Source organism: Artemia franciscana, chromosome 2 (assembly GCF_032884065.1).
Source record: "Artemia franciscana chromosome 2, ASM3288406v1, whole genome shotgun sequence".
Taxonomy (NCBI): domain Eukaryota; kingdom Metazoa; phylum Arthropoda; class Branchiopoda; order Anostraca; family Artemiidae; genus Artemia; species Artemia franciscana.
Window position 1 is genome coordinate 34,571,038 of NC_088864.1, and position 12,139 is coordinate 34,583,176.

The 12,139-nt window shown below is 38.3% G+C and overlaps 1 protein-coding gene across 1 annotated transcript; it reads left to right on the plus strand.

Annotated features, from left to right (window-relative positions):
• Positions 1-4,242: 4,242 nt before the first annotated feature.
• LOC136034818 (piggyBac transposable element-derived protein 1-like) lies at positions 4,243-4,935 on the plus strand. The gene has a single exon (XM_065716257.1). The coding sequence runs from the start codon at positions 4,243-4,245 to the stop codon at positions 4,933-4,935; it is 693 nt and encodes a 230-aa protein (XP_065572329.1).
• The last annotated feature ends 7,204 nt before the right edge of the window (positions 4,936-12,139 follow it).

Here is a 12,139-nt window from a genome sequence, read left to right on the forward strand (position 1 = left end):
ACGTACTTCACATCCTTTTCACATGGCTTTCGCCAACGCGTTTGGTAACGCTGCTCTCGCAAAAATACACAGCCACAGCGTTATTTCATCCAAACATTAATGTATTCATGAGATCTATTAACTAAGAGATCAAACTTGATAAGGAGAGAAATAATGACAAGACAAATAGCACTTGTTCTGTATACAGCTAATTTATTCTTGAAAAAACAAGGAAATGTCAAATTCTTTGCAAATAGTGACAAGACAAATATCACATGTGCTCAATCAAATGTTGAAAAAAAAATAAAAAGCACAGAAAACCGAAGAAAAAGGCTTTTTGGTGCCAAGAATAGCTATACTTTTTCGAGGAAAATCTGTTTTCTCTGTCCACTCCCTTTATTCTGAGAAGAGGTCAACGACATCTGTAAAAGACAATGGAAAGGCTTATTTAATCGCAATCCTTTTAACCTTCTGGCCTTGCTTATTCCCGAGAACTAGTAGGGATACAACAAGTGTATTTCTCGCAATATGCATGTGCCACACAATCAACTCTAACGTGCCACGGATATTACCTTCTCTGGCCTTGCTGATTCGTAATAACCAGTAGGGATACGGCGAGTGCACTACTCGTCATATGCATGTGCCGACCCAATTTGTCCAAGGCACCGACGAAAGGGCCACAGTTATCGAGTTAAAAAATTATCTGAAAAACTTTTCTTTTCCTGAGAAAGATATCTTAAAAACACAAGACTCTCCCTGTGCCAAGCTCTGCTTAATCAAATGACCTGTCTCAACTCTAGGCTGGTATAAAGAAGTCAAAGTTAAAGGAATAGCTTACTTCCTGTCAAATCAAATTTCATAGAAATAATGAAAATAATAACTCTCGATACCAAGACAAAAGTAAAGATCACCCAAGGTACGACAAATGGGAGCCAGTCAATTCTAGCCCTCACAGGGTGCAAAATGTCAGTGTGTCATCTATAATGCAAGAACTAGTTCTCCCTTTCCACCCCTGGTGAGTCTTTCCCAAGTATTAGCATCCCAAAAAACATTTTCTGTCAGGGATAGATTATCCTAACTACGCCATTACTGTGCAATTGGAAAACCAAAGATTACAAAGTAAGCAGAAAAAGGGGAGTAACCAGAAACTCCACAGGAGGGTCAATTTAATTTAGCAAATAAACAAAGAAAAAGGACATGTATCTGGTCATCAGAGCCAAAGGCCCTAACAAGGTGTTTTTATGCTTACCATACATTTCTATTAGATTCTAAAAAGAGCAAAACACGGATTCACTAGCTTGAAGAACTATTATATCAAACAATTCGTGGTAACAAACTGTAAATAATCATTGACTCGGCTCAGAAGCAGCCAGAACTCTAAAAAAAAAGAACTTTGATGCTAATAGGAAGGTCAAAGGAATTCGCTTTTTATGCTCATTCAAAATATTTAGAATTCATAAGGTTTAGTATTACTCATAAAAAACAATGATCCGGGGAAAATGCGCCTGATTTTCAAAAAAGGAAAAACACCCCCAATAAGTCAAGTAAGCTTAATGAAAACCTCACCATCAGATTCAGCGTATATGAGAACTCCAATATATAGTTTTCAAGCTCAGATCTTCCAAAAGTTGTATTTTACATTTCCTGCCAGCAGAAAGATCGTTTTTATTTTTTTTTTAAATCTTTTCCAAGAATGATTGTATAAAACCTATGGTCCTGGAAAATCGTGCGAGGGCTCATTCTAATGGAAAATAAAAGTTCTAGTTCCCCTTTTAAGTGAAAAAATATTAGAAAATACCAGTCCCACCTCCCATGCCTTTCTTCCTCAAGTTCGTCAGATCAAAGCTTTGAGACATCTAGTTTGTTCAGCATAATTTAAAGGTACAATAGCTATAGATTCAGGGATAACATGACATCCCAAACCCTGGAGAAAGGGCTGTAAGTAATAAAATTCGACCATTTCTTGTGTAAAGTGTTTGATATTGGATAGTATACGGGTGTGTTTTTGGGGAAGGTGATTTTCTGATGAATGAGGGGGTGTTTTCAACGGTGAGAATTTTTCAGGGAGGATTTTCTGGGGGTGAATTTCAAGTGGAAATTTATCGTTGGGAAAATTTGCCAAAATTTCTATACAAAGTTCTTTTTATTTGTCTTACTTTCTCTTAGCCGACTCATTTTTTACAGGTGGAGATATTTTGGGGGAATTATCCGGGGCAAATTTTCAGCAGAGTCAGAATTGTCTAGAGGATTTCTCGCGTGAGAAATTTTTCCATCGGGAGTTTTCCATGGGAGCAACTTTCCACTGATGGGGGCGTCAGGGAACATCTTTTTATCGGAGGGGGAACCCGGCATGATTTTGAAAGACAAGTCCTTTCAATCGTACGTAAGGAGAAGGATTAAAAATTAAAAAAAAGGAAATTATCTCGTATGTGAGGGAGGTTACCTTCTCCTCAATACCTCACTCTTTACGCTAAAGTGCAATTTTTGTCAGAATTTCTAAAGAACAACTCCTGAAACTCAAAACGAATAATTTAAAAAAATTCTTAATAAGAATAATAAGCTCTTTTAAAAGTAATAAAACATTAACATGAAGAGTAAGGTATTGAAATGGGATGTTATTATAGTGAGGTTTTATATTAGAGCATTTTGAATGTTTGTTCGCTATGATTCTTTATTTAATTTTTGTTCATCTCGGGCTTCATTTGCTCTTTAACTATAAATTCTGGTGGTTTTGAGTTTGAATTATTAATAGAATTTAATTCACTACTCTTTAGTTTGATACAGCCTTTACTTTTTTTTGAAAAAGTTGTGCAAGCTAATTATGTGACTTGTTTTCTTTTTAAGCGAAAACCCCTATTTCGTCACTTGATTTTCATTTTTTTAGACTTAACCCTTTAAGTACGGATGTCCTTTTAAAAGGACAAGCACGTTTGATTGGTAGCAATGACTCCCGTATGGTTTCAATCGGCATACGTCATCTCTTATATGATTTAGCAGTTCAAGACGCGTCGAACAAGATATCGCACAAGGCGATGGAACACTCGGTTCAATTGCTAGGTGAAGATTGATGAGAGAGGTCCAGAAAGGGGTGAAAGGTGGGTATTGATTAAAATATTATTAAAACTATTAAATGATTCTCAAAAATTCTAGAAAAAAAATCAGAGTCGAGTTAGGTAGTGTTAAATTAGAATTTGATAAGAGGCTAGGATCCAACGGTAACAATGCTGGTGTATGAACTAGTTTCTGACAAGCTGTCCTTTTGAAAGGACATCCGTCCATAAGGGTCAACAACTTGACGGTTATTGCATGAGAGAATATCGAAGGAAAATAATAAGTAAATTTAATATATTTGAATATGTTTTAACGAACTTATATCCAAAGTTTATTTCCAGATAGGTGACGAGTTTGAGAAGGCATTGAAGAAGTCACGAAGCTTGCGCGCTCGACGAAATCTTGAACCAGAACGAGCTTTAGAAATGTTTATGGAACTACCAGATGGAGATGTTTCCAAGATGTCAGATCTTTCAGATTCCGATGATGATGAGAGTAATAGCCAGTATTTACCACAAAACCCTGAACTAACCAACTTGAGTTAAAGCAGCTGGAACCGATGCGAGACAGCGCCCCTTCCAATAACTTTCTTGAGTCCCATGATCTTGAAGAACCTCGGCCCTCTACTAGCTCTGGGCCCTCTATCAGCTCTGACAGGGCAACTAAAGATCAGCAAACGTCTGCCAAAAAGGTAAACCGACAAAATAGGGGCGAATACAAGTGGCGTTACAAGGACTTCCAACCTTATATGGAAGATCAGCAAGTTATGTGTGCATATACTTCGCCATCAACAGTGTCCATGTCCCCAGCCGAATGATTTTCTATGTTTTTCTCTGATGAAATGATTGATAAGATATTGTTATAGACGAATCGCTATGCAATGACGAAGGACAACAAATTCATCGATGCCACAACACAAGAGATATACTCTTACCTTTCAATAACTCTCTACATGGGAAGAATAAGATCGCCTAGCTACAAGCTCTACTGGGAGAAGGAGCTGAACTATACTCTCGTCTCTGGAAAGATATCCCGAGAGTTTTTCACATTGATTTGAAGGTACTTGCACTTCAGTGACAACAGTAAGTGCAAGCCAAATATCGATCCTGGACATGATCGTGTGTTCAAGGTGAGGACCATAGTTGACCTGCTGCGAGAGAATTTGATGAGAACTGAGCCTGAACAAAGACACACAGTATCGATGAACAGATTATGCCGTTCAACGGAAGATCTGTTATGTGGCAGTATCTCCCAAACAAGCCACATAAGTTGGGGTTCAAAGTATTTACTCGAGCTGGAAGTAGTGGGATCATGTACGGCATCGAAATATACCAAGGCCGAGGGACTGCGGAAGCTGGGCCCTTCGGTCTTGGTGGAGATGTTGTTATGAGGCTCTTGAGATCCCTGAAACCCAAAGCGGGGCACAGGATATTTTTCGACAAATGGTTTTCGAGTGTAGACCTTGTCGTTCATCTGAAGAAGATTGGATATGATTGTGTTTGGACTATTCGTCAGAACCGTCTTTCAGGATGCGAACTGATGGAAGAAAAGGAACTGAAACGGTTTGGTCGGGGACACGTCGACTGGAGAGTTAAAAAATCGACAGAAGTTTGCTTGGTGCGCTGGTACGATAACAAAGCGGTCACACATTTGTCGAGTTACGTTGCAGTTGAGCCTAAGGATACCATTAGAAGTTGGGACTCCTCCGAGAAGAAATACGTGGGAATCGAAAGACCCGCAGTGATCAAACAGTACAACAAGTACATGGGCGGTGTGGACTTGGCTGATATGCTTATTGAGCTCTATCACTCAAACCTGAAGACAAGAAAGTGGTATATGTGCATATTGTACTACGTTTTTGACAGTGCAGTAATCAATGCCTTGCTAATTTACCGTCGTCACTGATGGCAGTCCAATGACAAACCAATTCCTCTTCAGAAGTTCAGAACCTCCATTGCATGCTCTCTCGGATACTCCGACACACCCCGAAGGCGCCCTGGTAGACCATTATCTCTGGAAGCCGAAGATACTCCTCCACGAAAAATACCTACAATGCGACATGATCGGTACAACCATTTTCCTGAATTCGGAAAAGATCAGGAACGCTGCCAAATTTGTCAGAGGAAGACAAAATCCTGTGTAGCAAGTGCCTTGTTCCCGAGAGGAACTGTTTTCCCTTCTACCACAGGAAGTGAACTCTTTTTTACTTTTGTAGCCGTTACTAGTTTTGTCTGTTACAAATACATGGCATTATTTGAAAAAAATACTCCACTAAGGACGGATGTCCTTTTAAAAGGATATGACGGATCTCAAACCCTGAACTAGGTACCAAAAATGTGACTCCATCAGTGCTGCAACAAGTACTTCAAATTTTTACTTAAGTATCAAGTATTAAGTACTCATTGTTTTTTTACTTAAATATCAAGTAATAAGTACTTTCCAAATTCTTACTTAAGTATCAAATATCAAATACTTGCCAAAATTGTACTTAAGTATTACTTCAAGTACTACTTCAAATATTTATTCTATGTGTATATATTTATTCTATGTGTATATAGTCGTTAAGCGCCATATTAGTTACGCGCCATTGTAGTTGTGTCCCTGTGTCCCACCTGTGAATATAGATAGATATATATATGTTTTTAACTACATAAAACTTGCGAATATACAACATTCTTCGCTGTCCCATTGTCTGTGCATATAAATAGATTGTCGGGTTTACCGACTCTTGAACATGCAACATATAATGGTCCATGGGAAAACAATCCGTATTCAGATCTATACCTCATTATTCTAATGATTGCCCTTGAGCTTTGTTGATGGTGATTGCTAATCGAACATTCTCTGTGTCCCCGTCGTCATTTATATATCCCCCTGTGTCCCCCGGTGTACCCGTTGTAGTTGTGTCCCTGTGTCCCGTTCGTCATTTGTGTCCCGGTGTTTTTTTCTTTTTAGTTTTTTACCTTTTTATTTTTTCCTTTTTTTAAGTTTTTTCTTTTTAGGTTTTTTCTTTTTTAGCTTTTTTCGCGCCATATTAGTTACGCGTCATTGTAGTTGTGTCCCTGTGTCCCACCTGTGAATATAGATAGTTGTGTCCCTGTGAACCTGTGTAAACATATATATCTATATATATAAAAATAAGTTGTCTGTGTGTCTGTCGAGTGACGTCATGTTTGTGTGTCGACTGACGTCATGTTGTCGACTGACGTCATGTTGTCGACTGACGAAATTGCAGACTGGGACATCGGTACACAAATGACAACCGGGACACCGGGACATAGGGAATATAAATGACGACCGGGACACTCAAAGAGAAAGCGCCAGGGACACAAGGAATTTTCGATTATCAATCACCATCAACAAAGCACCGGGACACAAATGACGACCGGGACATCTATATATATTAAAATAAGTTGTCTGTGTGTCTGTCGAGTGACGTCATGTTTGTGTGTCGACTGATGTCATGTTTGTCGACTGACGAAATTACAGACCGAGACATCGGGACACAAATGACGACCGGGACACAGGAAATATAAATGACGACCAGGAAACTCAAACAGAAATTACAGACCGGGACACCGGAACACCGGAACACAAATGACGACCGGGACAAAAAAGACGACCGGGACACCGGGACACAGGGAATATAAATGACGACCGCGACACTCAAAGAGAAATTACAGACTGGGACACCAGGACACAAATGACGACCGGGACACAGGGAAACAACAACAACGGGGACGCCGGGGGGCGCAAGGGGATATATAAATGACGACGGGGACACAGGGAATGTTCGATTAGCAATCACCATCAACAATGCTCAAGGGCAATCATTAGAATAATGAGGTATAGATCTGATTACAGATTGTTTTTCCCATGGACAATTATATGTTGCATGTTCAAGAGTCGGTAAACCTGACAATCTATTTATATGCACAGACAATGGGACAGCCAAGAATGTTGTATATTCGCAAGTTTTACGTAGTTAAATATATATATATATATATATATATATATATATATATATATATATATATATATATATATATATATATATATATATATATATATATATATATATATATATATATATATATATATATATATATATATATATATATATATATATATATATATATATATATATATATATATATATATATATATATATATATATATAATATATATATTCACAGGTGGGACACAGGGACACAACTACAATGGTGCGTAACTAATATGGCGCGTAACGACTTACGCGCGCGGGGGGGGGGGGGGAACGACCCAACGAAGTCCAAAAAATAATCTGAACCAATTTTCAATACATCGGCTTAAAAGAAAAAGACTATCAAAACAATTAAGTGCAGTCAAAAACTTCTGATTGGATCAGACAGATCATATGACAGGATTAATACAGTGCACGTAGAGTTGAACTTCTGGCGATTATTGTTCAGTCAAATATGGCATGCTTGAAAAAATACAGGGTTATTCTGAAACATGTCGGAATGGTGGTAAAAAAATATTGAAAATAGAAAAATAAACTTTGGATTGGCTTTAAAACAGATAAAAGGTAATAAAGTAGTTAATCCTCTGATTGAATAAGTAAAAACCTTAGCAACAAAAAAAACTCAAATGTAAAATTAAGGAGCCAAGTGAGTCAGTTGCAGACTTTTTTAATAAGAGAAATCAAAGCTCAATAAAAAGGAGCAGCAAGAGGGTCGTAAACGTGAATAAAGTAGATAGTCTTTTTACATAAATCATCACTGGAAGACCGAATCCAAGAAGGCATATCTATTATACAAAATCGAGTAATTATTTTTCTGTTTTCGTGCCATCTAGCAAGCCGGAGGAGGAATTTGCAATATCTGAAATAAGCCGCAAGTAGAGTATCGCGATTTTTCTTACGAAACAGATGAGACATGCCTGATAAAAACAAAAGCACAGGGGCGCAATAAGCATTATAAATTATGCACAAACCGTTGCGGTTGTAGCGGCTTTTGTTTGGGGATATTTTTCCGTAAGCGACGCGTACGTTTTTAACGGCTTGATTCACTAGGGATGAAAAGGTAGTGGAAAGTGTCGGACCGAAACACAGACCAAGCCAACTAACTAAAGAAGAACATGGCAGAATTGCAGTCCCAGCAACAAATGGAGCGACCACATAAGGGCTATTAAAACAAATAAACTCGCACTTAGACGCATTAACTGGCAGTTCAATCTTAGATAGTTCATTGGTTAATATAGTAAAATTGGAAAGCAATCCACAGCGAGTCCGGGCAACAAGAAGAACGTCGTCTGCATATGCAATAGAAGACAAACCAATATTACCGTAAGAAACAGAACTTTTAAGGGGACGCAGGGACGATGCAAGCACACATCTAAATATACTAGAAGACAATACGGCAGAAGTTGCAACCTATCCATTTCTAGCAGCAGTTTTCACACCATGAAGTGGCAAAAACCATGAGACTAAGTCGAAAATCTTCTGAGAAAAAAAGGAATAAAACAAGAGCTAAGAGCTCATATGGCACTTGTGACGAAGTTGGAAGAGCCAAGAGCTCATATGGCATGAGCTCTAGCAAAATTATAAGAATCAATAGATTAATTTAAAAGAAAAAGCGGGGGCTTAATGACGGTTGGCATTTAAAATAAGAGCTCTGAGACACAGGGTCCTTTTAAATATCAAAATTCATTAAGACCCGATCACCCACTCGCAAGTTAAAAATACCTCATTTTTCTAATTTTTCCTCCTCCCTTCTCCCTTACCCCCAGATGGTTGAATCGGGGAAATCAACCTAATCAAGTCAATTTGTGCAGGTCCCTGATACGCCTATCAATTTCCATTGTCCTAGCACGTCCAGAAGTACCGGACTCACCAAAGCACTGGATTCCCCTAACTACCCCAAAGATAGTAGATCCAGTCCGGTTTCGTCAATCACGTATCTACGACATTTGCTTATTCTACCCACCAAGTTTCATCCCGATCTCTCCACTCTAAGCGTTTTCCAAGATTTCCGGTGTACCCCTCCAACTCTCCCCCAATGTCACCAGAACTGGCCGGGATTGAAAATAAGAGATCCGAGAGATGAGTTCATTCTTAATATCAAATTCAAAAATACCTCACGAACGGTCATCCGCTTTTAAGTTAAAAATACCTCAATTTTTGTAATTTTTCCGAATTAACACCCCCTCCAACTCCCCCAAAGAGAGCAAATCCATTTCAGTTATGTCAGTCACGTATCTAGGACTTGTGCTTATCCTTCCCACCAAGTTTCATCCTGATCACTCCACTCTAAGCGTTTTCCAAGATTTCCGGTCCACCCCCCCCCCCAAATCCCCCCAATGACACTGGATCCGGTCGGGATTTCAAACATGAGATCTGAGTTACGAGGTCCTTCTAAATATCAATTTCATCCGATAAAATTCAAGGTCCGATCACTCCTTCGTCAGTTAAAAATACCTAATTTTTTCTAATTTTTCAGAATTAACCCTTCCCCCAACTCCTCAAAAGAGAGTGAATTCGTTCTGTTTATATCAATCGCGTATCTAGGACTTGTGCTTATTTTCCCCACTAAGTTTCATCCCGATCCCTCCACTCTAAGCATTTTCCAAGATTTTAGGTTTCCCCCTCCAATGTCACCTGGTCCGGTCGGAATTTAAAATAAGAGCTCTGAGACATGATATCCTTCTAAAGATCAAATTTAATTAAGACCCGATCTAATTTTTCCAAATTAACCGTCTTCCCACTCGCATGTGCCATACAAAGTAATTTTTCTCTGGGGATGGAATATTTGGTTGAAGGTTGGCTTCAGTATGACTTATTTTGGAAAAGGGTTATTTTTAGGCTTTGGGCAAGCCATGGGTGGAAGTAGTTATAGACCCTACTAAACTGAAGGAAAACTCGACTTTCTTAAAACTTGAAACCACCTACCCTTCGCCCTATTTTATATAGGACTTGTGATATCAGAGCTCGATATGAGCCCTGATTCTAGTCATCTTTGGTCTAGCTTTCATTTGGATCCGTTGCTCCATTCGCACGCTATATTAAATTAAACCAAAAGCTTGACTTTTTCAGCAAATAAAACCCACTCCCCCTCGTTCTATTTGAGCTAGGGTTTTCATCCCGAAACTTGATGCCTCCACGGTTTTAGGCACCTTTGGTTCAATCTTCACTGAGATCCATCGATCTCTCGCAAGTTACACTGAATTAAATGAAAAATTCAACTTTTTTTAGCACTTAAAGCCCCCTCCCCCTAATTAAGCTAGGGTCTTCATCTCCAAACATTATGTGTCTTATGGTTTTGGCATCTTTGGCTTGACTTTCATTGAGATCCATTACTTCATTCGCAATTTAAACTGAGTCAAACAAAAAACTCAACTTTTTAGCACTTAAAGCTCCCTCCCCTCGCCCTAATTAAGCTTGGGTCTCCATCCCAGAAATCAAGGCATATATACTCTTAGGCATCTTACTCAATTTTCATCGAAATTCATCTCTCCATTTGCAAGTTACAGTGAATTAAATGAAAAACTCTGATGAATTTTTTTTAACACCTAAAGCCCCATCGCCCTAATTAAGCTCAATTTTAATTCAAATAGTTCAATTTTATTACAAATCTGATTGGCGGTTCTCCCGCTATACTGGATTGCACAGACGGGCGGACAGACAGACAGATGTCAAAAACCTATCTTGATGGATATTTTCTACCATCCATATAGGTGATGATGCCTGGATGATGATATGCTACTGTTTTATTTTTTTTGATCCAGTGAGCCAACATGGCTACCTAAGTCCGCCCGTCTGTGTAATCACGTAAAGGGGGAGAACCGCTGGTTGGATTTGGATGAAAATTTTGATGGTCAGATTTGGTGCCAAGGATCATGAGACACATCAAGTTGAAAGATGAAGACCCTAGCTCAAATAAAACAGGGGGGAGAGGGCTTTACGTGCTAAAAACAGTTTTTCGTTTAATTCAGAGTAACTTGAGACTGGAGTGATGGATCTGAATGAAAATTAAACAAAAGAGGCCTAAGACCATGACACATATCAAGTTTTGAGATAAAGATCCTAGCTCAAAATTAACAAGGGGGAGTGGGTTTTAATTCCTGAAAAATTAAGTTTTCTTTTCAATTTAGTATAACTTGCAAATGGAGTAACGGATCCGAATGAAAACTGGACCAAAAATGCCTATGATCAGGGCTCATATCAAGTTCTGGTATCGCAAACCCTATCTCAAATAGGGCGAGGGGGAGAGGGTTTCAAGTCTTAAGAAAGTTGAGATTTCTTTTAATTTAGTAGGGCTTATAACTTATGAATGGAGTGACAAATCTGAATTCAGATTCGTCTGAATGCCTGAATTTGCTGAAACAAATTTGACAAAATATCACTACATTGGATCCAGCTAGAATTCCCTTGACTTGTTTATTGCAGACAACATTTAGATGGGCAAAGATTCCTAGCTTCAGTAGTTTTACCAATAATATGGTCCTGAAGATGATGAAATGGTAGAAATCTGGTTCAGTTTACGAGATGACAAACCTTAAACACTAATGTCAGAAATATAAGCCCAAATAGACTACAGTATGCAACATTTAGCACAAAACCAGGGATTTTAGCTCACTGTCGACCAGTGAACTGTGAAATAATTTCAATTTTCTTTGTTATATAACTTTAAAACAAAAATTAAACCAAGTGTTAATCATACTATAATTTTTTCGTCAAAAACAAACACCTTATTTCATATCCAAAAACAGGGCATGGAACTATATCTGAGTTTACTCTAAATCTAAAGGGTGATGTTTTCTTGTACATTACCAAAGCACACACACACAAAAGCTATATCTGAGTTTGCTCTAAATCTAAAGGTGATGTTTTCTTGTACATTGCCAAAGCACACACACACAAAATTTTCGTGTCAAAGGTAAAGTATTTGAAAAACAAGTACATTAAAAGTATCTTAAGTAATAAGTATTTCGTAATCTTGCTTAAGTATCAAGTAATAAGTACACCCTAGAGTTTTTACTTAAGTACAAGTACAAGTAATGGAAAATTTTACTTAAGTAGTACTTCAAGTAAAAGTACTTCAAGTAAGTGATAGCACTGGACTCCATATTC